At 48.4% G+C, this 23,063-nt stretch overlaps 1 protein-coding gene across 1 annotated transcript in view; it reads left to right on the top strand.

Moving 5' to 3' along the window:
* The window catches only part of IPO5 (importin 5), a 397,964-nt gene that overhangs the window by 273,549 nt on the left and 101,352 nt on the right, over window positions 1-23,063 (top strand). The window contains exons 21-22 of the mRNA XM_086947880.1: window positions 592-647; window positions 20,426-20,548. Of these exons, the coding sequence (XP_086804006.1) occupies window positions 592-647; window positions 20,426-20,548 (179 nt within the window). The remainder of the gene's footprint in view (window positions 1-591; window positions 648-20,425; window positions 20,549-23,063) is intronic.

The raw sequence follows: 23,063 nt of genomic DNA, 5'->3' as shown, positions 1-23,063 counted from the left end.
TTGCCCATACTGTTCCCAAGATTGCAACTGTTGAAGAATAACACTAAATGTCTAGTGACCACTTGTTGACTCCATTGGGTGCCCCTGCCACTATATAATCCAGATGTTGACCATTAAGTCACATTGGAAGGGTTATAGAGATTATGTACCTTTGGATCTTTAGAATTCATGCAGGCCCACTACATTTGCCCTGTTAATCATAGGACCTGGTTGGTTCCTTAGCTGTTTCTTGTACTCCTTGGACTGTTTTAACTTGATATTGGTGACTGATTTCACTATTCACTTTAAACACAATTGATTCATGGCATTTCCATAGATGCCATTAGGGTGAAGGAGGTTGGATTGCAGGTTGTTTTTTCTCAATTTTTTGGCGTGGTCCTCTTAAACTGATTTCCGTGCATGCTCTGTGGGGAGAGTCTTTGAAACATTTTCCGTTGAATTTTTTTATTGGAATTCAAATTAAAGACCCAAACAAATATTCTGTATCTTTACTAAAATATGGTTATTCTTTTTCATAAGAATCTTAGAGTTACAGCAATCGGTGAACTAAATTGGAGTACATTTTAACACAAAGCCTTTCTCTTAATATAGTTAAGAGGCAAGATGAGGACTATGATGAGCAAGTTGAAGAGTCTCTTCAAGATGAGGTACGTCAACTCTTGGTGGCTGATAATGGCTTCAGTCATGAGTATAAACTAGAAAAATTAAAATGCGCTGAGGTCTATACGTTTAATCATGTATAATATTTAAATACTGTTCTATTCAATTGATCTGTGTTTTAGCTTGGAAAGAATTACGTGATATTACTTTGCATGATATGCAGAAGGCACCAACATGGGAACAATGGAAAATTGTCCTGCTGATAATTGCACCAGGACAGGAGCTTAAGTCAGAGGAGTACTTTATATTTTGGGGAGCTTAGTGAGTCAGACTGCCCTAATTTGAAGATGATATAGATAGTACAGTGTCCCAGTATCCATCAGGGTATGGTGAAGGTACGTGTTTGTACTACAGAAATAGTGTTGGGCTATTGATGTGGAGGGTACTGCATCAATAACGCTATTTAGAAAAAACTTCTCTGGCAGCAATGGTATCATTCTCAACCCTGTTTCTGCACACTGGCACAGTTTGAGTTGTTTACAAAGTTGGAGTAGGTTGTTTAAGACTAAACATGCAGATGTACGCAGAGGGATGGGAAAAATGTCTTCCTGCAATGTTCTCATCCAGGGGATATTAATAGGCACTTCATAATCACTGAATTGTGACTCCACCCTTCTTCTGGAACCAGGACAGCAGCAGGGACTGATTTGGTTTGAGTCATTGGTCTCTACTCCTTTTTAGAGCATCACTACTCAAACCACATGTGTTCAAGGCATGTGGGCTGCTGAATTCATATCTGTGCATAGATCGCCGCCTAGTGTTGGGTCCGGATGATTGCACATTGTTGTCCTGAAAGAGTCTTCGAAGTATCACGAGATAGGTGGCTCCTCCCCTGGACTACAGTGCGCATGGGCATCCTCTCCATCCTCCGATTGTTTTTTTTCTGCCATTGGGTTCAGATGTACTTTCTTTACTCAAGTTAGGAAACTTTTTTAAAGGCCAAAGGCCTTCGGGGTCGTCTGTATTGTCATTTCGATCGGTGCTGAGTACTTTGTTCCAGTTCTTTTCGAGCAGGAAGTCTAAGAGCCGCGTGGCCTTTTCGACACCAGAGGCCCGATCGTCGATGGAATGGAGCCCGTTCAAACTATGCCCCCTTTGTAATTCTAAGTACCCATATTTGACACTTTCTCCACTTCAGAGAACTCAGTCAAGACATTGCCAATGTTGAAAGGTGTCCTTAAACACGCAGGAGACATTTTCAAGGAAACCACAAGAGCAAGGGTTGTTAACCCCAGAATCGAAAGAAAATACAGACTGGCACCTGTGGACCCTACATATATTAAGGGACATCTGCCATTGTACTCTTTGGTGGTATCAAATGCTTGTAAGCGTGCCAACTCACAAACCACTGGTGATGCTCCTCCTCCAGACAAGGAGTCTAAGATATTAGAAGCTTCTGGAAAAAGGGTGGCTGCTCAAGCAGCTAATATATGGAGAATTTCTAATACACAAGCCCCATTAGCCAGATATGATAGGGCTCATTATGACACACTAGAGCAACTGTTACAACATTTGCCTGATGTCTACAAGGAGGGAGCAGAAACACTGATACAAGAGGGAAAACTCATATCTAACGCATCCATTAAATGTGCACTAGACGCAGCAGACACCGCAGCCAGGGCCATCAATACAAGTGGGGTGTTTTGACTGACAAAAGGAAAGAATTTATCCTTTTGTAATAAACCCCTCACTCACCAGCCTAGTGGTGACATGCTTAATCATCGGGGTCCACCCTGGTGGCCTAGCGTCACCAGGGTGTGCTACAACACCTGAAGTACAGTGGAGCAGGTTGTGAATGTAAGTGCAAAAAAAGTGTTAAAAATTGTCCTGGTTTAACTTACTGAAAATATGAATTTTATTTTGAAGCAACTGGACAATATTAAAAAGGGTGGCGAGATACTAAGCGGGTAGTTACGGCCAAAGTATCTCTATGTGTATTGGTCTATGTTGGACCCGGCCCTTTTGGCAGGTTCACCCCGAGACTTTTTGCTTTTTCCTAGCCTGTTTCTGGAACCTGGTGGTGGTGATTTTTCTGGTAGACTCCACCAATGCCGCACCAGCCCTCCCATCCTTCCCTTTTCTTCAGTCTTGGTTCTTTACCCAAAAGATCCATTTAGACACTGCGCACTGGTCACAAGTTATATTGGTTTTTACGTGGCTCTGTTTTTGGTGTGGAAATGGTCACAAAGGGAACATGGCAGTGCACCGGGGTGGTACCTATACAGGCAACGCAACATCACTTCCAATGTGGCTGATGCAGAGCTGAGCTATGCCACCTATTGGCGTGCAGAGGTTCTGCTCAACATTTTCCAGATCCAGTCTGACTCCTGTGGAATATTCTACTGTGAGGAATCTGCAGTTAGTCTCTACTAGTAAAAGCGTTATCGAAGGTAAGTGTCTTGTTCATCTGTGACTGATCCCCATCGGGTGTGCCTAGGTCAAGATATGACTCCAAGGCTTGTGGAGACTGCATGTCGATGAACACAAAGCCCATCAGGGAGCCCAAGGCGAAACTACATCGCCAAGCATAAGAAGACTCCACAAAGGCATAGTTTCAGGTCCTGCTCATCATCCAAAGTTCACTGTCTGCCCTGGTTCCCGAACAGTCTGAACTGCTCCAAAGGCTGTTCTTCACATCTGAAAAACTGTTAGCTTTGAGGCATATGGGCTGCAGATCACACACTAGTGCATAGATCGCCATCTGGCGGTGGACCCGGATGATTACACTTTGTTGTCCTGAAAGAGTCTTTGTATGGTAGATGACTCCTCTGGAGCATAGTGTGCATGTGCATTGACTCCATCTGCAGATTGTTTTTTTCCGCCATCAGGCTCCGTTGTCGCTCCCGCTCGGTTTCATTACCGATCTCTTTTCAACGCGCATTCCTTGGTCCCTACCGTCGGTATTGTTTTCGATCGCGACTTCTTTTATATATGTGTGTCGAACAACCTTCACTTCTTGATTCCGGTGATCGTTGGGGGCCAACTGCGCCATTGGACCTTCGGCTCATGGAAAGAACCCCATTAAAGAAGTGCCCTCAGTGTGGACACATATTCCCCCACACTGATCTACATGAGTTGTGCAATCTGTGCTTATCCCCAGAGCACGAAAGCAGAGATTGCCAGGCCTGTGCTTCGTCCGGCCAGACGGATTATTAAGTGCATACAGATTTGTTATCAGAAAGCTAAACTAACATTAACAGTTCCCCCAAGAGCGCATTCAACACACAAGTTAGGGACATCCATGGCTTTCCTAGGAAACATTCCTCTAGAAGAAATATGTAGAGCACCAACATGGTCTACCATACATACATTTACCAAACACTACTGTGTAGATGTATACTCCAAACAGCAAGCAGCTGTAGGACAAGCTGTTCTCAAGACTTTTTCAGACTGCTGCAGCTGGCACGGGCAACCACCACTAAGGGGGAGACTGCTATACATTCTATGCACAGATATGAATTCAGCAGCCCACATGCCTCGAACGGATTATGCTACTTACCAGTATGCATCTGTTCTTGGCATGTAGGGCTGCTGACATTCATATCGCCCGCTCTCCTCCCCGGTGCCTGTTGCAGCTGTAGCACTCAGAATTAATCTCTAGCATGAACATCACTTACTGTATCATACTCCATCTCTGCCACAATGGCCAAAAACAATCTGAAGATGGAGGATGCCCATGCGCACTGTAGTCCAGGGGAGGAGCCACCTATCTTGTGATACTTCGAATACTCTTCCAGGACAACAATGTGCAATCATCCGGACCCAACACTAGGCGGCGATCTATGCACAGATATGAATGTCAGCAGCCCTACATGCCAAGAACAGATGCATACTGGTAAGTAGCATATTCCTTTCCTTGGTTTAGTGGGCAGTCGTGCATTAGTTTCCTTGGCGTGCAGTTGTGTTCATACTATCGAGAGACCAGTGCTGCCTTAGCACACTATTATTGCTAGCAAGTGATGCATGGAGTGAAGTCCATTGAGATTACTCTTTAACCATTACATAATTTAGTTTTGTTAAACACAAATTCAGCATTGGTTCCTTCAATGGTCCGTGTTGGAATTAAAGTCCTATGCATGTCTCTGCGAAGCTTAGTTAGCCTTGGCTAAACCCCCAGGCCTTCCGGTCATGTGAAGGCCAGTATGCAGAATTCCTATTTACATGTTTCGAACTTAATTGTTTAAGAATGGATACATGGACTGCTGATATATGCTTGTTAGGACTCATTGTGTTGTCTGTTCTTCAGAGTTCTGGGGTTTGCCCTGTTTTTAAGGTTCCTGGGCAGTTCAACGTTAAGATAATAGTTTTTTTGGGGGGGGGGGGAATTATTGGGGTAGGCAGAACTTGAAGAGTTTCACTTAAATTCCGTGGAGTTTGACAAACTGGCAGAATTAGGCACGTTGTGCTAATGGGCACTATGCGGTGCGTCAGAGGGTACTGCTCGTGGACTTGATTGCCTGCTGCTCGAGTAGATTTTCTACTGGAGCGGCAGCTTTCTCACTGCGAATGCCTGCTTTGGCGGCGAAATATACCCAGGTGCCCTTGTGGCAACTAAAATCATGGTAGGGACAGAGCTTTCGCCAACTTATTGTTTGCAAACCGTGTGTGAGAAAAAAAAACTCTGCTATACTGCGGTTGGTTGTATTTGGTCAGAATGCTGCCTAACGAGGAGTGACAAACTGTCTGCAAAGCAGAATTTGCCAACTGCTAGTGTTTTTTTGGTAGGGGGGGGGGGGCGGCGAAAGTGAGTTGGACACAATTGTCTTACACTCAACTGAATGGCGAAGTGCTCCCTTAAAACACTTCTCTCTCAGTATACCTAGGACAAGCAGCCAAGCTCTGCATCATGAGCTGCGTTGAAGGCTAGTAACAGTGGATCTGAAAGACACTTATAGGTTCCTTTCCTTCTAGGTTCCTTTCCTTCTAGGTTCCTTTCCTTCTAGGTTCCTTGCCTTAAAATTACCCCCAGGGATCAGACTGGATCCAGAGAATTTTTTCTTAGCAGTACCCCTGTGCATTGGTAGGTGGCGTTGGTAGGCTCCGCGTCCTGCGGCGGGATGACATTGCGGTGTCTACTTAGACACCAACCCTGCGCGCTGACGTCCATTCTTTCTTTTTCTGCGCCAGCCCAGCGCACATCCGGAGAAAGCTACCCCTTGAGTCACTTTTTTGAGGTTTTGTCTACTGCTTTGAGTCTACGACTCTTGGTGCGCGAGGATCACTCCACCACCAGACCAAGCTCAAGCCTTGTGGGGCCTGTCACTGGCTGACGTCTGTGATCTCTGGCACCTCATGCGCCTTTGGTGTCTGGAGCGTGACCACAACCCGAAGTTGTGCTCAGACTGCCGCGTCATGAATATAGTCATTGCAGGAGCAGTCCTGAAAGCTCTTGTAGCCCCAGCGGTCAGCTCTGCATCACTCCCGGTCTCGTTCGAGAGGAAGGTCTCTAGGCTGCTCGCATAGCCCCCACACCTCGTCGCACTCAGTCTTCGGGTAAGTTGAAGCACAAGAAGTCGAAAAAGAACCGTCGCTCTATGCCTTCTCCCTGTTTATCGACTGAGTCAGTGCGGGACCACCCAGAGCGTCATCGCTCTTAAGGCTCCGTCTCCGGTGCCTCCTCCACGAACGACTCCACAGAAACCCCACCCCCCTCCCCCCACCCCCTCCTCTCACCCATTTCCGTGAGCCAGAGCGTCCCCTGCCCAACTCTGTAAATTCTACAAGACCCTTCACCTCCTTGAGCAGTCAGACTACCACGGCTCACCTTCGGGCCTGCGGAGCCAGTCAGGGGTCCTGGGTCTTTGGTGGCGGTGCCGGAGGGCCCCCGCGGATCCAGGTCTGGATCCAGACCGACACCAGTTGATCTTACTTGACCTTCCCCGGCGTGTATCCAGGCGGCGACTGTGAGAAAGTGCTATGTTCGAGGCATGTGGGCTGCTGAATTCATATCTGTCCATAGATCGCCGCCTAGTGTTGGGTCCGGATGATTGCACATTGTTGTCCTGGAAGAGTCTTCGAAGTATCACGAGATAGGTGGCTCCTCCCCTGGACTACAGTGCGCATGGGCATCGACTCCATCCCCAGATTGTTTTTTTCCGCCATTGGGTTCGGATGTGTTCGGTTCCCTCCTGTCGGAATCGATAGTTCTTAACTTCACTTTGCTTGAGACCAAAAGGTCTTTAGGACTTGCGTCGGTATTGTCTTTCGTTCGGGTTCGTAACTTCTCGGCTCCGAACCGACGTTGTTCTTCCGCGTGCTTTCGGCGCGGAGGGGCCTAGTCGACGCTCCAGACTCTTCATCCATCATTGAACGAAGTCCATTCAAACGATGCCCGGTGTGTGCTTCAAAGTACCCACATATCGATGTACACCCGGTGTGTAACAAGTGCTTGTCACCGGACCACGACGAGGCCAAGTGTATGGCCTGTTCCAGGTTCCGGTCCAAGAAAACGCTCAAGCTCCGTCGAGCTGCGCGCCTGGAGGCCCAGCAATCTGCCCCACCGCCTACGGACATCTTCGATGCTAGGGATGTCGAGGACGACGATATCCAGGAGATCACGGAATCTAACCCCCTGCGTCGGAGGTCGAGGACGACTACGACGCAGAGGCCGAGGATTTCGATGAAGTCGTCGAGGAGGTAGGAGACGACGACGGGTCCCTTGCCACCGTAGAGGATAGCTCGGACGAGGAGCTTCCTCAGACTGACTCCGGGGCCGTCCAAATTCATGAGGCCCAGGTCGAGGGATCGCCTTCGGGCCTTACCCAAGACCTTGATGTACGTTCCACGGCTCCGCCTTCCGGCCCGGCCACGGACATTAATACAGAATCACTCCCGGTGCCTCCAAAACCGAAAGTGAAACCTACGGTCTCGACGCCAGAAATATCAAAAACGAAAGTGCGGATCGCACTGGTCGGGTCGAAGACTTCGGAGGCCTCGGCGCCGAAGAAATCTAAGATGGCCGTTGAGCCGAAGAGCAATGCCAAAATGGCCGACCCGAAGGCTACTACATCGAAGCCAAAGGTTAAGGGGTCCGACGCAGCCGCATCGGCGCCGAAGACGGTCGACGCCGGCAAGGGTCGACTCGAAGGCAAGAAAAAGGTCCACTCTCGACCTAAAGAAGCGGCAGGACGACCCGAAGTTCCTCTCTGCCTCGCCGAGTGCGTCGACTCCGAAGGGTGCATCGTCTGTCTCCGCTCCAAAGCCAGGCGCTAAAGACTGTCGAACCGGCGCGTCCATCCGCCTCGTTCACTAAGAAGGTTACGGAGTCCCTACAACGAATCAGGGAGGGGGCCGCAGCAGTCGAGCCGAAGGACCCTGTGCCGCCCAAGCCTCTGGAGAAACCGGCGAAGGCGCCTACGCCGATCCTTTTCACCTTGCCGCCTAAGACGGCGCCGAAGGCTTTCGCGCCTAAACCAAGGGCCGGCGTGCCCGAGAAGGTGTCTTTGACGCCGAAACAGTCGTTGGTGGTCCCCAGCCCACGGCAACGACCACTTGCAGAGGAGGAGCGTCAGGAGCATTTCATCGACGCCAACACGGGCAGACTTTCCCTCCTGAAGAGAAAAATCACCCCTGAACCACAATTGGAGTCATACAAGATTCCATTCAAAAGGAAGATGGACTCTGCTGGTACTCCTGCATTAATAGAGCCCATTTCGCCACAGGCTCACAAACTCTCGCCCACTCATTCCAATGTCGAGGCAGGTGAAGGTGACGAAGAGGATGAGTACAGCTATCCCATCTACACAGACCCAGAGGATGTGACTGAACCATGGTCTGCTGGTGGCGATCCTGGGGACCCGCATTCTGGACAGGAGCCTCAGCTTTTCTCAGCCAAAACTTCCCCCACTGAGGACTCTGGCTGCTGCCCTCTCAATGAGGGCATTGAAGGCAGCAATCACAACGTCCAGCTCCATGCTGACCCAGTTGACGTCGACTTCCTCTTTGACACCTTTTCGGTCTCTGAAAAGACTGTAAAGACTCTGCCAATGCTGAAGGGTGTTTTGAAGCACGCAGCTGAGGTGTTCAAAGAGCCCACCCGGGCGAGGGTCATCAACCCGAGAATCGACAAGAAGTACAGGGCGGCGCCCACTGATCCAACTTATATTAAAGGACAGTTGCCTCTGGATTCCCTGGTTGTCGCCAATGCCCGCAAAAGAGCCAACTCACAGACTACGGGTGATGCTCCTCCCCCAGACAAGGAATCAAAAGTCTTTGAGGCTTCAGGGAAAAGGGTGGCAGCGCAGGCAGCCAATATGTGGCGCATATCCAACACGCAGGCGCTACTGGCGCGTTATGACAGGGCACACTATGATACTCTAGAGACCCTTTTACAGCATTTGCCAGATCAATATAAGGAAGCAGCGGAAATGTTGATACAGGAGGGGAAGCTTATCTCCAATGCTTCCATAAAGTGCGCACTAGACATGGCTGACACCGCCGCACGCGCTATTAACACTAGCGTTATGCTTCGTAGACCTGCATGGCTAAGGATACCTGGGTTCAAGCCGGACATTCAAACTACCATCTTGAACCAAACGGTCAACCCAGATCACCTGTTTGGCCCTGAGGTTGATACCACCCTTGAAAAGATGAAGGACACCGACACCGCAAAATCTATGGGTGCCTTGCAATCCCAGCAGTTTCGGAGTGGGTCCTTTCGTCGCTCCAATACTAGGGGCACCTCAAGGGGTCAACTCTCGCAGTCAGCGCAGTTCTACAAAAGCAACACCCAAACTTCTTATACCAACAAGGGTCGAGGTGGTTACCGCGGCAACAACACCAAGGGCTGAGGACGTGGCAACAGCTCCAGGTCCTCCACCGCCAACAAACAGTGACGCCTTGTCACTGCCCCCCGACCACGCAACACCGGTCGGGGGGAGACTCCAGCAGTTCCTGCCCGTGTGGAAGTCCATCACCACGGACAGGTGGGTCAGGACACTTGTCCAATTCGTTTATTGTCTGGAGCTCACATCCACTCCACCCAACATACCCCCAAGGCACCGTCCTATGTCCGGCGAGCACTTGCACTTATTGCAGCAGGAGGTCAGTCATGCTGCAAAAAAGGGCAATAGAGCTCGTGCCCTTGCAGGAAAGGGGTACGGGAGTTTACTCCCTGTACTTTCTTATTCCGAAGGACGGATCCCTCAGACCCATCCTGGATCTCAGGCCCCTCAACTTTTACATCCTATCAGAGCATTTCCACATGCTCACACTGCAGCAGGTTCTCCCACTGCTTCAACAGGGGGACTTCCTGGCAACTCTGGACCTGAAGGATGCGTACTTCCACATTCCACTACATCCTTCACACAGAAAATACCTCAGGTTCACCATACAAGACCAGCACTACCAGTTCAAGGTTTTGCCTTTTGGGGTCACCACGGCACCCAGGGTTTTCACAAAGTGCTTGGCGACGGTTGCGGCACATCTCAGACGTCAAAACATTCACGTCTACCCCTAGCTGGACGACTGGCTCATTCAGGCGAAGTCGGCCCCGCAGTGTGCCGACCACGTGTCCCACACCATTCACCTTCTGCACGATCTGGGTTTCTCACTGAATTATCCAAAATCCCATCTCCAGCCCGCCCACATACGGCAGTATCTGGGTGCGACTATAAATACTCTGGCGGCCACAGCACAGCCGAATTCAGTGAGTCGACAGCATTCAGTCGCTGATCCAAAGATTCAGACCTCAACACTCGCTTCCAGCGAGAGTGTTCATGCAGTTGATAGGCATGATGGCCTCCTGCATCTCCATTGTCCCGCACGCGAGACTACATATGCGTCCGCTTCAGGAGTGCTTGGCACGTCAGTGGACTCAGGCTCACAACCAGTTGAAAGACCTAGTGTTGGTGAGCGGTCGTGCGTACAACTCTCTGCATTGGTGGAATCCACGAAACCTTTGCAAGGGCCGACCGTTTCAGGAGCCTGTGCCACAGATTATCCTGACAACGGGCGCTTCTCTCCAAGGATGGGGAGCGCATGTACTCCAATACACTGTGCAGGGACTATGGACGCAGCAACAGGGGAAGATGCACATCAATGTTCTGGAACTGATGGCTATCTTCATGGCACTAAAGGCCTTCAAAGTACATCTATGCAACAAGGTCGTGTTGATCCGGATGGACAACATGACGGCGATGTACTACATTCAGAAGCAGGGAGGCACACTCTCCGCAGCTGTCATCTGGCTCGGAGCATGTGGAAGTGGGCCATTCAGAGGAACATCTTCCTCATGGCGGAGCATCTCCCAGGCAAAGACAATCAGATGGCGGACCTGCTCAGCAGGCACAGCCACCAAATGCACGAGTGGGAGATACATCCATCAGTACTCCAGCCGTACTTCCAAAGGTGGGGGTCATCCAGAGATCGACCTGTTCGCCACTCAGGAGAACGCAAAATGCCAAAGCTTCGCCGCCAGATTCCCACACCCACTGTCGCAGGGCAATGCGATATGGATGAACTGGTCAGGCAAATTTGCGTACGCTTTTCCCCCAGCACCACTGATGCCTGAGTTTGCGTGCCACCAGCGGTAACACTCGATGACTCTCATCCTGGTTGCTCCAACATGGGCTCGTCAACCATGGTACACCACGTTTCTGGAATTGTCCGTGGTACCACATCAGAGGCTACGTCTCACCCCCAGCCTTCTGACGCAGAGCCATGTCGACATTCAGCACCCAGATCCGCAACAGCTCAACCTGGCGATCTGGCTCCTGAAGTCCTAGAGTTTGGCTACCTAAACTTACCTCCCAATTGCATGGACATCATTCGGGAGGCAAGGAAGCCAACTACTAGAGCCTGCTAAGCGGCAAAATGGAAGCGGTTTGCCATTTATTGTGCAAACCACAACATTAACCCGCTTGATGCTTCCAGTCAAGACATCTGTTACCTGTTCCATCTGTACAAGTGTAATCTGGCCTATACTTCCATTCGCATTCATCTGTCTGCGATGGCCGCGTATCTCCAAAATAGACAACACGTTTCGCTCTTCAAGGTGCCTGCCATCAAAGCTTTTTTGGAAGGTCTCAAACGAGTCATTCCGCCACGGACTCCACCAGCTCCTGAGTGGAACCTCAATGTGGTTCTTACCAGACTGATGGGTCCTCCCTTTAAACCACTGCATTCCTGCGAGATTCAGTTCTTAACGTGGAAAGTGGCTTTCCTCGTAGCAATTACATCGCTACGGCGGGTCAGTGAATTGCAAGCCCTCACAATCCAAGAGCCTTTTATCCAAATTCATTTCAACAGGGTGGTGCTCCGCACTAACCCTAAATTCCTGCCCAAGGTTGTGTCTCAGTTCCACATCAACCAAACAATCGCATTGCCTGTTTTCTTTCAAAATCCTGAGTCATTGACGGAGCGGATGCTCCACACCCTTGACGTTAGGCGGGCCCTATTGTATTACATTGATAGGACCAAGGATTTTAAAAAGACTAAACAACTTTGTCGCCTTTGCGCCACACCACAAAGGTAACCCTATTTCCAAGGCTGGTATTGCTAGGTGGATCTTTAAATGTATCCAGATCTGCTATGCAAAAGCAAAACGCACTCTTACCATTCCGCCAAGAGCCCACTCCACCAGAAAGTTGGGGGCCTCTATGGCTTTCCTTGGAAACATTCCCTTAGAGGACATATGTAGAGCAGCAACATGGTCTACCACACACACATTTACTAAACATTACTGTGTTGATGTGCACTCCAAACAGCAGGCAGCTGTAGGGCAGGCTGTTCTCAAGACACTTTTCCAAACTGCTGCAGCTGGCACGGGCGGCCACCGTTAATGGAGGGACTGCTATGTATTCTATGCACAGATATGAATTCAGCAGCCCACATGCCTCGAACTGAATATGCTACTTACTAGTATGCATCTGTTCTTGGCATGTAGGGCTGCTGACATTCATATCGCCCGCCCTCCTCCCCGGCGCCTGTAGCAGCTGCAGTATTCACATATATACTCATAGCATGGTCATCATTCACTGAGTTTCACTCCATCTTGGCCACAATGGCTAAAAACAATCTGGGGATGGAGTCGATGCCCATGCGCACTGTAGTCCAGGGGAGGAGCCACCTATCTCGTGATACTTCAAAGACTCTTCCAGGACAACAATGTGCAATCATCCGGACCCAACACTAGGCGGCGATCTATGCACAGATATGAATGTCAGCAGCCCTACATGCCAAGAACAGATGCATACTAGTAAGTAGCATATTCACTTTCTTGCATGCTGAATTGCTGATGTGCTTTGACTTAGTGTTCCCTAGGCTCCTGCCAATCGGGTCCAGGGCCTGTGTTCTTCCCTAAAACTGTGTTGAAACTAAAACCCAATTGGCATCTCTGGCCACATGTTAGGCCCTGGTAAATGGTACCCAGGGCATTGTGACCAGAGAAGAACCTAGCGGCTGCAGCACTTATTGTGCCACCCTTAGGGGCCCTGTACCTTGACACCCACATCCTGCCTTTGCAGGCTTAGTGACTTGGTAGAGAACTAAACCAAGTCGACATGGCACACATCCCTATGTGCCATGCCCACAAACCCACTGCCCTGGCATACCTCAGTCATCCCTCTAGCTGGGTGCACTATGCCAGTGGGGTGTACCCAGGTGCATGAGCCCTGTGCCCCTACAATACCCAGGGCCATTCCTGGGTACTGTAAGTGCAGTGTTGCCTGTGAGAAGTTGGCCTGATATACAGTGCTCACTATTCTAGTGATCACTATGTATCATACCAAACGACCCTTATTGATGATTGGTTGTAAGTCAACCTTATAGACCAGCTATCCTAGTAGCATGGACAAGAGCAGTCTTTAGGCTAAACTCTAGAGGGAGTGTTAAGCCAGCTGTTATACCATCACATATACCCCTTGAACACCAAGTGAAAGGACACCACACAAGTTGTTATGAAAATAAAAGGATATTTATTTATAACACAACAACCCTGGACTCTTTATGAGGACAGGGTGCTAAGCACAATACAAAACTCTTGAAGAAATACTGAAAGTCGCACAATTTACACAAATGCACGAGGGGCACGAAAAACCATATACTATGGAAGTGGAATGCAAAATTACTAGCAGGTAAGTACTACTCTCAGAGACTTTAGAAACGCTGTGCCTACAATGCTGAACCCTTAGATTAGAAGCAGGAGGCCTAGGGACGTCGTGTGCAGAGTGGAAACTCTCACGCGTAATGCGGGACAAAGTCTATGGATGCTAGTAAATGCAAAGTTAGTGTTCTCGGGCGAACCCGACTAGGTAGGTCAAAAACGAAAGTGGATCTAGACACTTAGCGAGTTGGACTACGCTGGAGCACCGTGGTACTCGGTTTACCTAGCCCAGGGGCTGCGGCTGCATAGGGTTCAAGTGTCGTCGGGGATCCTCGTTGACGAACCAGGAGCCTGAAGTGGAAGTTGCTGGCAGGCGACCAGTGAAGATGTTCCGGGCTGATCCAAGGCTGGATCAGTGAAGGATACCTGTAAGCAGGTGTCAAAGTTCTCGTCACCAGCCGACTGGACTACGGCAACGCCCTCTACGCCGGTACCACCGCCAAGCTCCAGAAGAGACTCCAGCGGATCCAGAACGCCTCAGCCAGACTCATCCTCGACATCCCACGAACCAGCCACATCACCGGACATCTGAGAGACCTTCACTGGCTCCCCGTCAACAAAAGAATCACCTTCCGCCTCCTCACCCACGCACACAAAGCCCTACACGACCAGGGCCCGAGCTACCTCAACAGCCGAATCAACTTCTACGCTCCCAAACGCCACCTCCGATCAGCCAACCACGCCCTCGCCGCCGTCCCCCGCATCCGAAGAGCGACTACGGGAGGAAGGTCCTTCTCCTACCTGGCCGCCAAGACCTGGAACTCCCTCCCGACCGACCTGCGCCTGACCCAAGACCACCTCTCCTTCAGGAAGAAGCTGAAGACCTGGCTGTTCGAGCAGTAGCGGCACCCAAACCCCCCCCCCCCCCCCCCCCCCCCCAGCGCCTTGAGACCCTACGGGTAGGTAGCGCGCTATATGAGTGTCACTGTTTGATTGATTGATTGACCAGGAGGGTCCGAGGAAGGTCCCCTTCAAGAGGAGACAAAGGCAAGTCTAGAGGAGCTAGACCAGCGGTGGAACAAACGGAGGACGTCGTCGGGAGGGTCACTAGCCAACGGGCAAGTGACCGGACAACGTGGCAAGCAACGCAGAGGCAAAAGGGCCCCACGCAGATCTGGAGGATGCTGGGGGGCTGGACTTCGGTGCTCGTGCTGCTTGGGGTTGGGGCTTCTCTTACCCCAATGCACCTACTCGAGGGTCCCTCGGTGGTCGTGCTGGTTCAGTGTCTTGCTGGTTCTGATGGTCGCCGGGTCCTCTGGTCTCGTCGCACCCACGGTTCTCAGCTGTGCTGTAGAGGTCAGAGGGCAGGGAGTCCGGGTCTCGTCGTGCTGGTCGGTCTGGTTCCGGAGGAAGGACGTTCAGCAAACCGCAAGATACTTAGTTGGTGCCTGCTGCTGCAGGGTGACTACTCCTTAGTCACAAGGGAGAAATCTTGAGAAGAAGTCTTGAGTTCCTTTCGTAGAAAGTAGTTTCAGGATTCAAAGATCTAATTTGGAAGGGTCCCCGCTCCTACCTTTATTCTAAAGAAAGGGGCTGGTACGCGACTAGGTCCTGCCCATGGGTGGGACCAGGAAGGGGGGTGGTTACACCCCTCTCCCTTTGTCCGGACTTCCCCCAGCTCAGGGGCTGGTGTGCCCCTGGAACTGGTTCAAGCCGGCATATGCACAGTGAGCACCGGGGTGCCACCTGCAGTCACCTTCCTATTCAGCCCTGCCTACCTAGGATACACAAAACCCTGTCTGAGATGGTGCTAGCACCGCCCCTGACAGGAAACCCTTTGTCCAAGCTCTCCTCGCTGGAAGGACTCCCAGCAGCAGGAGGTCAGACTTGTGTCTGTGGTGGCAGCATCCATTTTGTGATGCTGAGGCTCGAGTTAACTTTAACCGGGGTTCAGTTACATCCATGTCGTGTCCCTCTAGAAGGGTGGTATGCTAACCCCGTCGCCAGAATTGGCGAGGGGTTAGTATTTTAATTCGTATGACACCTTACTCGACATGTTTTGATAAAGCGATACCAGAGTTGGCAAATAACCGCGAGGATTATAATGCACAAGAGTATATGGTATGCGTTATCATGGAACAGCTATTAGGACTTTGTTCCGCAATTTGCCCGGAGCAAGTAACCAGGAGCCCAGCTCCCACAGCCGCGTGGCCTGCTGCCAGCAGTCACCAACTGCAGTCACCCTGCCTCTCATTGAATAACATTGGGCCTAACTGCCTTTGCACCCGGCTGCCCCTGTGCCGCTGAGGTTGTAACAACTGTACCTACCTGACCCTGGGAGACCCTTGAGTCTGCCCAGATCCTTAACTCTGCTTGTCGAGTACTTACCTGGAAGCCGATAACTTTCTTTCCATAGGATAACATTGAGTGGTTTCATTTGAAAATTCTTCTAAATGATGTGTTCTGGAACTCTAAAAGATTTATCTACAATCAACCTAAAAAAGAATTTCTGATTTACTCGCCTGGTATTGGGAGACAACCCAGTGCTGCATCTTTTAGCCCAACACTGTCCCTGAAAGGTAATGTTAATGCTGCCACCAATGTAAGAATATGGCTCTGTATATACTAGACCGAAGTAAGGTACAGTGTTCAGAGTCCACAGTCCCCCAGAGGTATGGCAGAGGCTACAGTTAGATATAACCTTACTTTAAAGTGGTAGCTTGGTCGAGCAGTAAAGCAGTATCAGTTCTTGTGTGTGAGACCATTGGCTGACTGAGTGTGTACAACAAATGCTTTACACTGTCCTCTCATGCTACCTTTTCAAAGTACCTCACGCAAGACTTTATTTGCCCCTTACAAGAATGCTTAGCACGTCAGTGGAATCAGGCTCCAGGTTAACTACAGGTCTGGTGCTGGTGGACAGCCGCACACATCACTCTCTTTAGTGGTGGAACATACAAAACCTTTCCAGAGGGCGGCCGTTCCTAGAGCTAGTTCCACAGATGGTGCTAACAGCGGACTCATCACTCACCGGCTAGGGAGGCCATCTCTTAAACCACACAATTCAGGGCAGTTGTGCCACTCAACAAAAACTGCTCCACATCAATCACAGCAATATTTCTAGCATTAAAGTCCTTCCATGCACATCTCCTCAACAAGACTGTCCTGGTCCGCACTGACAATATGACAACAATGTATTACACATAGAAACAAGGAAGAACACATTCTTTGCAGCGGTCTCCTCTAGCGCAAAGCATATGGAGATGGGCCATTCCACAAAACATAGATCTTCTGGCAGAACATCTTCCAGGAGTGCACAATCGGATTGCAGATTTGCTATGTCGTTAGACACAGCAGATACACGAATGGGAACTTCATCCTCCAGTTCTTCAACCATTTTTCCAGATGTGATGCCACCGCGACTTAGATCTGTTCGCCACACATGCACACAAACACAAAATGCCTAACCTTCGCCGCCAGGTTTCCACATCCGTTGTCCAATGGCAATGCGATCTGGATGAACTGGTCAGACAGATTTGCGTACGCTTTTCCGTCACTCCCACTCAACCTGCTACTAGTACCCAAGCTCAAGCAACAGTCTCAAGATGATCCTAGTTGCTCCCACATGGGCATTGCGACCATGGTTCACAGCACTCATCGAACTCTGTAGTTCCACACCAAAAAACTACGTCTCTCCCCAAAGCTGCTGACGCAGAATCATGGTCAGCTAAGGCATCCAGATCCAGCACTACTGAATCTAGCAATCTGGCTCCTGAAGTCCTAGAGTTTCGTAACCTTAACCTCCCACCGTACTGTATGAACATCATCAAAGAAGCCAGACGCCCTACTACTAGATCTTGCTATGCAGCTGAATGGAAACTATTTGTCATCTACTGTAATAACAAACTTGGGCTGCTAGATGCTCCCATTCAGAACATAATTTGCGATTTGCTGCATCTCCAAAAATGTAATCTGCCATACTCATCCATAAGATTATATCTGGCTGCCCTTGCCGCCTACCTGCAAAACAGTCCACATTTGTCATTGTTTAGAGTACCTGCTATCAAAGCCTTTATGTAAGGCCTTAAAAGGATAATTCCTCCCACATTGCCACCCTCTCCAGTGTGGAACCTAAACATTCTCCTTACTAGGCTCGTGGGTCCCCAATTTGAGCCTTTACACAAATGTGAACTGCAGTTCCTTACATGGAAAGTAGCTTTCCTTGTCTCAATCACATCTCAGGAGAGGAAGTGAGATCCAGACTTTAACCATACAAGAACCATTCTTACAAATAAATCGTAACAAGGTGGTTCTTAGGACAAATCCTGAATTTCTTCCCAAAGTAATCTGCTTTCCATCTTTATCAATCTGTAGAGTTACCAGTGTTTTTCCAAAACCCACATTCCGTAGCAAAGAGCTCTTCACATGCTTGACGTCGAAAGAGCTTTACTTTATTACAATGACGGGACTAAACCTTTTAGAAAGACAAACCAACTGTATGTAGCGTTCTCACCACCTCATAAAGGAAACCCCATCTCCAAAGCTGGAATTGCCAGGTGAATAGTCAAATGCATTCAAATATGCTACCAGAAGGCAAAAAGCACATTAACAATTCCCCCTAGAGCGCACTCAACATGCAGATATGGGGCTTCCATGGCATTCTTAGGGAACATTCCCCTAGAAGACATTTGTAAAGCAGCAACATGGTCTACTACACACACCTTCACCAAACACTATTGTGTAGACGTGCAGGCGAAGCAACAGGCTTTCGTAGGCCAGGCTGTTCTTAAGACACTTTCCAAACCACTGCAACAAATGCAGGTGACCACCGCTAAGGGAGCCACTTTTGTACAGTCTATGCAAAATTAAGAATTCTGCAGCTCATATGCCTCGAACGGAAAATGCTACTTACCAGTATGCATCTGTTCTTGGCATGTAGAGCTGCAGAATATCATACGTCCACCCGAAACCTGTATCTGTTCCAATGTTATCTTAATTAGATACATTCACATGGACATCTTTTCTGTTTCTTACAAACTCCAAGGGCGCCAAGAAAGGTCAGGCAGTGCAAAAACGGACCATCTCTCGATGGGTCGTCCTTTGCATTAAGATTTGTTATTCCTTGACGAAAAAGGAGCCTCCAGGAGGATTCTGCACCATTTACACTAGGGTGACTGCAGCCACTACTTCTTTGGAACGTGGAGTCACCCCTCAGTGACAACTGCCAGGCAGCCACGTGGGTATCACTGCACATGTTCACTAAACATTACTGCCTGGATAGTTCAGTCCAGAGAGACTGCTTCTTTGGCTGTTCAGTCCTTCAGGACTTTCTGGTGTGAACTTAGTTCACAGACCCACCTCTGGGGTCAGTATTGCTGGGTTATCTATTCTAAGATTAGGAATCTATAATTAATAGTCTTTCAGATGAACAAGTTACTAACCTTCGGTAACTATATATCTGTAATAGACATATATAAGTTATAGATTTCTTACCGCCCCACCCATTCTCCCTGTTCAGCGAACTGACCTCTAGAGTAAGGGGACTCCCTTTCAGGGCCATAGTTTTGTGCACCAGTGGTCTGTGACTTGCATGGCTCTGCGTTTATGGCGTGAAATGTTGTGTAAAAGAACGGACGTCAGCGCGCAGGGGCAGTGTCCTAAGTAGATACCGTTACATCATCCCGGCGATGCCAACGACTAACAGTCGACAGACTCGCGGGGTACTGCTGAGACAAAATTCTCCGAATCCAGTCTGACACTTGGGGTTAATTCTAATAGGAATCTATAACTAATATGTCTATACATAGTTACCTAAGGTAAGTACCTTGTTCCTCTGCATTATCCTCTGCCTTCCTTTGGGGATCCACTGGACTCTGTGCACCTATTCCTTACTTTGGTATAGTATATACAGAGCTAGCATCCTACAAATGTTTGCTGCCAGGTCCTCGCGCAGATCCCACTTGTTGTCTTTTATTTTTTTCTCCATACTTCCTTTACCAAGTGCCTTGCTTTCGTATTTATATTTTTGTTCCCCTACTGATGTATGTTTCGTCTCAATAATTGACTATTCATCATTGTTCATTTGTGCCGATGTTATGGGCTGTATGTCACTCTACTTTATGCAAAATAATAAATAAAATGTTTAGAAGCAAAAGTGACTCCAAGTGACCGTATTACAATTAGTCCCAACTTTTTAAGTTTCTAAGTGTCAAATTTGTTGAATTTGCCTATTCTTGGTAGCAGTTGAGATGTTTTGATTTATTATACCTATACTGTATTTTATATCTCCGAAACCCTCTGGATCTTTTCCGTTGTAGTGTTTAAAAAATAGTCTCTTTTTATAATGTGATGTCTGATTTCTTGAGTGTCGTGTTTTCCTCTTCAGTTGTTTTGAGGCTGTTTAAATGCTTTACACTTGTTCCTGTGTGTAAACTTGCTACTTAGAGCGACAGCTACCCGGGGCTGAGCTAAAGGTTTGGCAAAAAAAACATACTAGTCCTAAAGGGGTTGGTAGGTGTATTACACAGTGAAGTTGCACAACCACACCATATAGTTAACTCCCATTTCCTCGCAACATTAAGGTTTCACGTCTGATTGAAGGTAGCAGTGGCATAGGTATAACAGTTGGTGGACTGAATTGAATGGTGTTCTTTTTCTGCCTTATTACCACAGAATATCAAATATGCTTGCAGTGATCTGATATTTCAATACTTCTTTTAACAGGATGATAGTGATGTTTATGTCCTCACCAAGGTCTCTGATGTTTTACACTCCTTGTTCAGCAGCTACAAAGAAAAAGTTCTCCCGTGGTTTGAACAGCTGCTTCCTTTGATAGTAAATTTAATTGTAAGTATGAAATCATTTTGATTGTCTATTCATTCAATAACCTCAGTTTTGTTCTCACTCAAAGATTTGCAGCCATATTAATTAAATGACCCAGGGTCACAGTGGGTGTTTGCATCTGTTTTTACACTCCATTTGCACCTTTGTGATCTCTAGTGCAGCTCCCTAATGTTAGAGGACGTCGACCCAAGCGCATGCAGGAACTTCTTTATCGCTGTTCATGGCAATAACTAGTTCTCAGGAGGCAGACTCCCTGTATTACACATAGGAAGTACTTTACAATTTAGTATATTGACTGAAAAATCATTGTGGTCCCAGAAACCCTGTGGTCTATCTCTAGTCTGGCACCCTGTACCCCTGAGTGTCAGACTAGATCAGGAGTATTTTCTTCAGCAATTCTTATATTTTGGTAGGTGCAGTAGTTTAGATCAGTGACTTCTAGTCTCCAGCAGAAGGAGACTATTCTCCACCAAAAATTGTTAGTCATCAGAGCATTTCCCTGGTCATATAACATGTGACAAGATCTTTTAACCAGATGGACAAACTCTGTATACTTTACCCAGCATATCTCAAATGGCGGGTAACATTTGGCAGAACCGTGGGTTTATTTTGTTTTCGCCACCACCGAGAACGTGGTGATGTCTTAACTTTTCGGAGTTGTCGTTTCCAAAGCTGTTCTTCCTGGGAGACTGCTTTTGCTCGTATTGGTGCTCTGGACTCCTGAAGGCCTTCCTGACCCTCCAAAATTTCTGAAGTTCATAAACAACCAGGCCCAAGTCATCCTAGTGGCTCCAGACTGGACAAACAAAGTTTGCCACTCAATACTCCTGGGCATGAGCACCTGTCCTCCAAACCGGCTGCCTCTTTGGAACAGCCTTTTGTTGCAGCAGCAAGGCTGGGTTCTACACCCAAGCCTGCACAACCTCTGCCAACATGCTTTGAGGTTGAGTGGCGATAGTTAATTGCTTTTGATCTCCATTCTGAAGTAGTGTTATCTTGGTGGCCAGGCACCAATTGCGTAAAACAATATGTGGTATGCTTGGAGTAGTTTGTCTGGTGGTGGTCCCAAATTTTCCATTCTTTGCAGGTACAGTTGTCTGACCTATTAGTTTTTTTGTTAATCCTTAACCAAACATTGCCTTGCTGTGGCAGCAGTTTTAGGTTCTCCATCTCCGCTCTTTCAGCCTTTTTACGTATACCCAATCAGCTGTCTTTATTCAACTCTGTTGTTGTGATGAATTTTCTAAAAGGGCTCACTCCTAAGTTCCTGTCCACTTTTGTGATGCCTTAGAGGGAATTCAATCTGGTTCTCACTCTTTTAATGTGCACTTCATTTGAGCCAATGCTCATCTTAAAGACCGGCTTCCTCAACAATAACAATAACGTCAGCTCGTCTACTACAAGCACTGTCTATCCAGTAACCATAAATCACCACCTTCCTGGACAAGCTAGTGCTCCAGTATAAAGCGGCATTTCGCCCAAAAACTTCGTTTGTGGAAAGGTGCTCTGCTGACACTTGCCTAGATTTAAGATATTATTTACAGTGTGCCAGGGACGTCACTTCCCAAAACCTGTTTCTGATGGATTCATCTGCCAGTGGATTCCTCACCTTGTGAATATCCCCTTGCGTCAGCAACATTTGGAAATTCTTTTTGTAGCTTCGCGCTGACGTGGACAACGTCACAGTAGAACGGCATCGCGGGCGGCTCCGCTGACGTCACCGACTCCATAATAGGCCCACGTCGGCGTGATGACATCCGTTCCCGCCCTTTTTTCCGTGCCTTCGAGGCACACGAACAGACCAATAATAGTAGAAATATACACAGTACACAATTATCAAGATTACGCACACAGTGTGAAGACAACATAGCTAACCAAGTAGAATAACACTACTTTTGAAAGCAACACGTGCATCAAAACATTGTCAATAGCTTGGGTATAGAAGAGTGGACAACCGGGAGGCGGGTGGGTCAGTGAGGAATCCACAGGCAGATCCTGTATCCACCAGAAAAAGCGTTACCGAAGGTAAGTAACTTGTTCTTCTGATGGATACACTTCCTCACCTTGTGAATAGAGTTCCACAGCAGTCCCCTACAAAAAGAATTTCCAAATGTTGCTGACGCAAGGGGATATTCACAAAGTGAGGAATCCACAGGCAGATACTGTATCCACCAGAAAAAGCGTTACCAAAGGTAAGTAACTTGTTCTTCAGGCCCTGTAAGAACTGTCACTAGCAAATGCCTGCCAGATCCTCCCCAGATGTGCCTGTGAAGTCTGGAGTCCACCCACAACTCTTTGGCCTGCAGCGACTGAGCATCTAATAACCTGAAGGCCATACAATACTGTGCAGCTAAACTCTACATCGCCAAGCACTGGAAGACTTCGTTATGTGACTGGGTGAAAGTTCTGTCCTGTTCCAGATCTAGAAATTGCTGGAGTAGTTCCAGTGGTCGGTTTTCATCTCAAACAAAATCTTCGAGTAAGTGTGAGAAAGTGGCTCTATATATACTGGCGTAGA

This window comes from Lissotriton vulgaris (genome assembly GCF_964263255.1).
Source record: "Lissotriton vulgaris chromosome 8 unlocalized genomic scaffold, aLisVul1.2 SUPER_8_unloc_1, whole genome shotgun sequence".
Classification (NCBI taxonomy): domain Eukaryota; kingdom Metazoa; phylum Chordata; class Amphibia; order Caudata; family Salamandridae; genus Lissotriton; species Lissotriton vulgaris.
The sequence above is the reverse complement of the archived record's forward strand: the minus strand, read 5'-3'. Positions and strand labels throughout refer to the sequence as shown.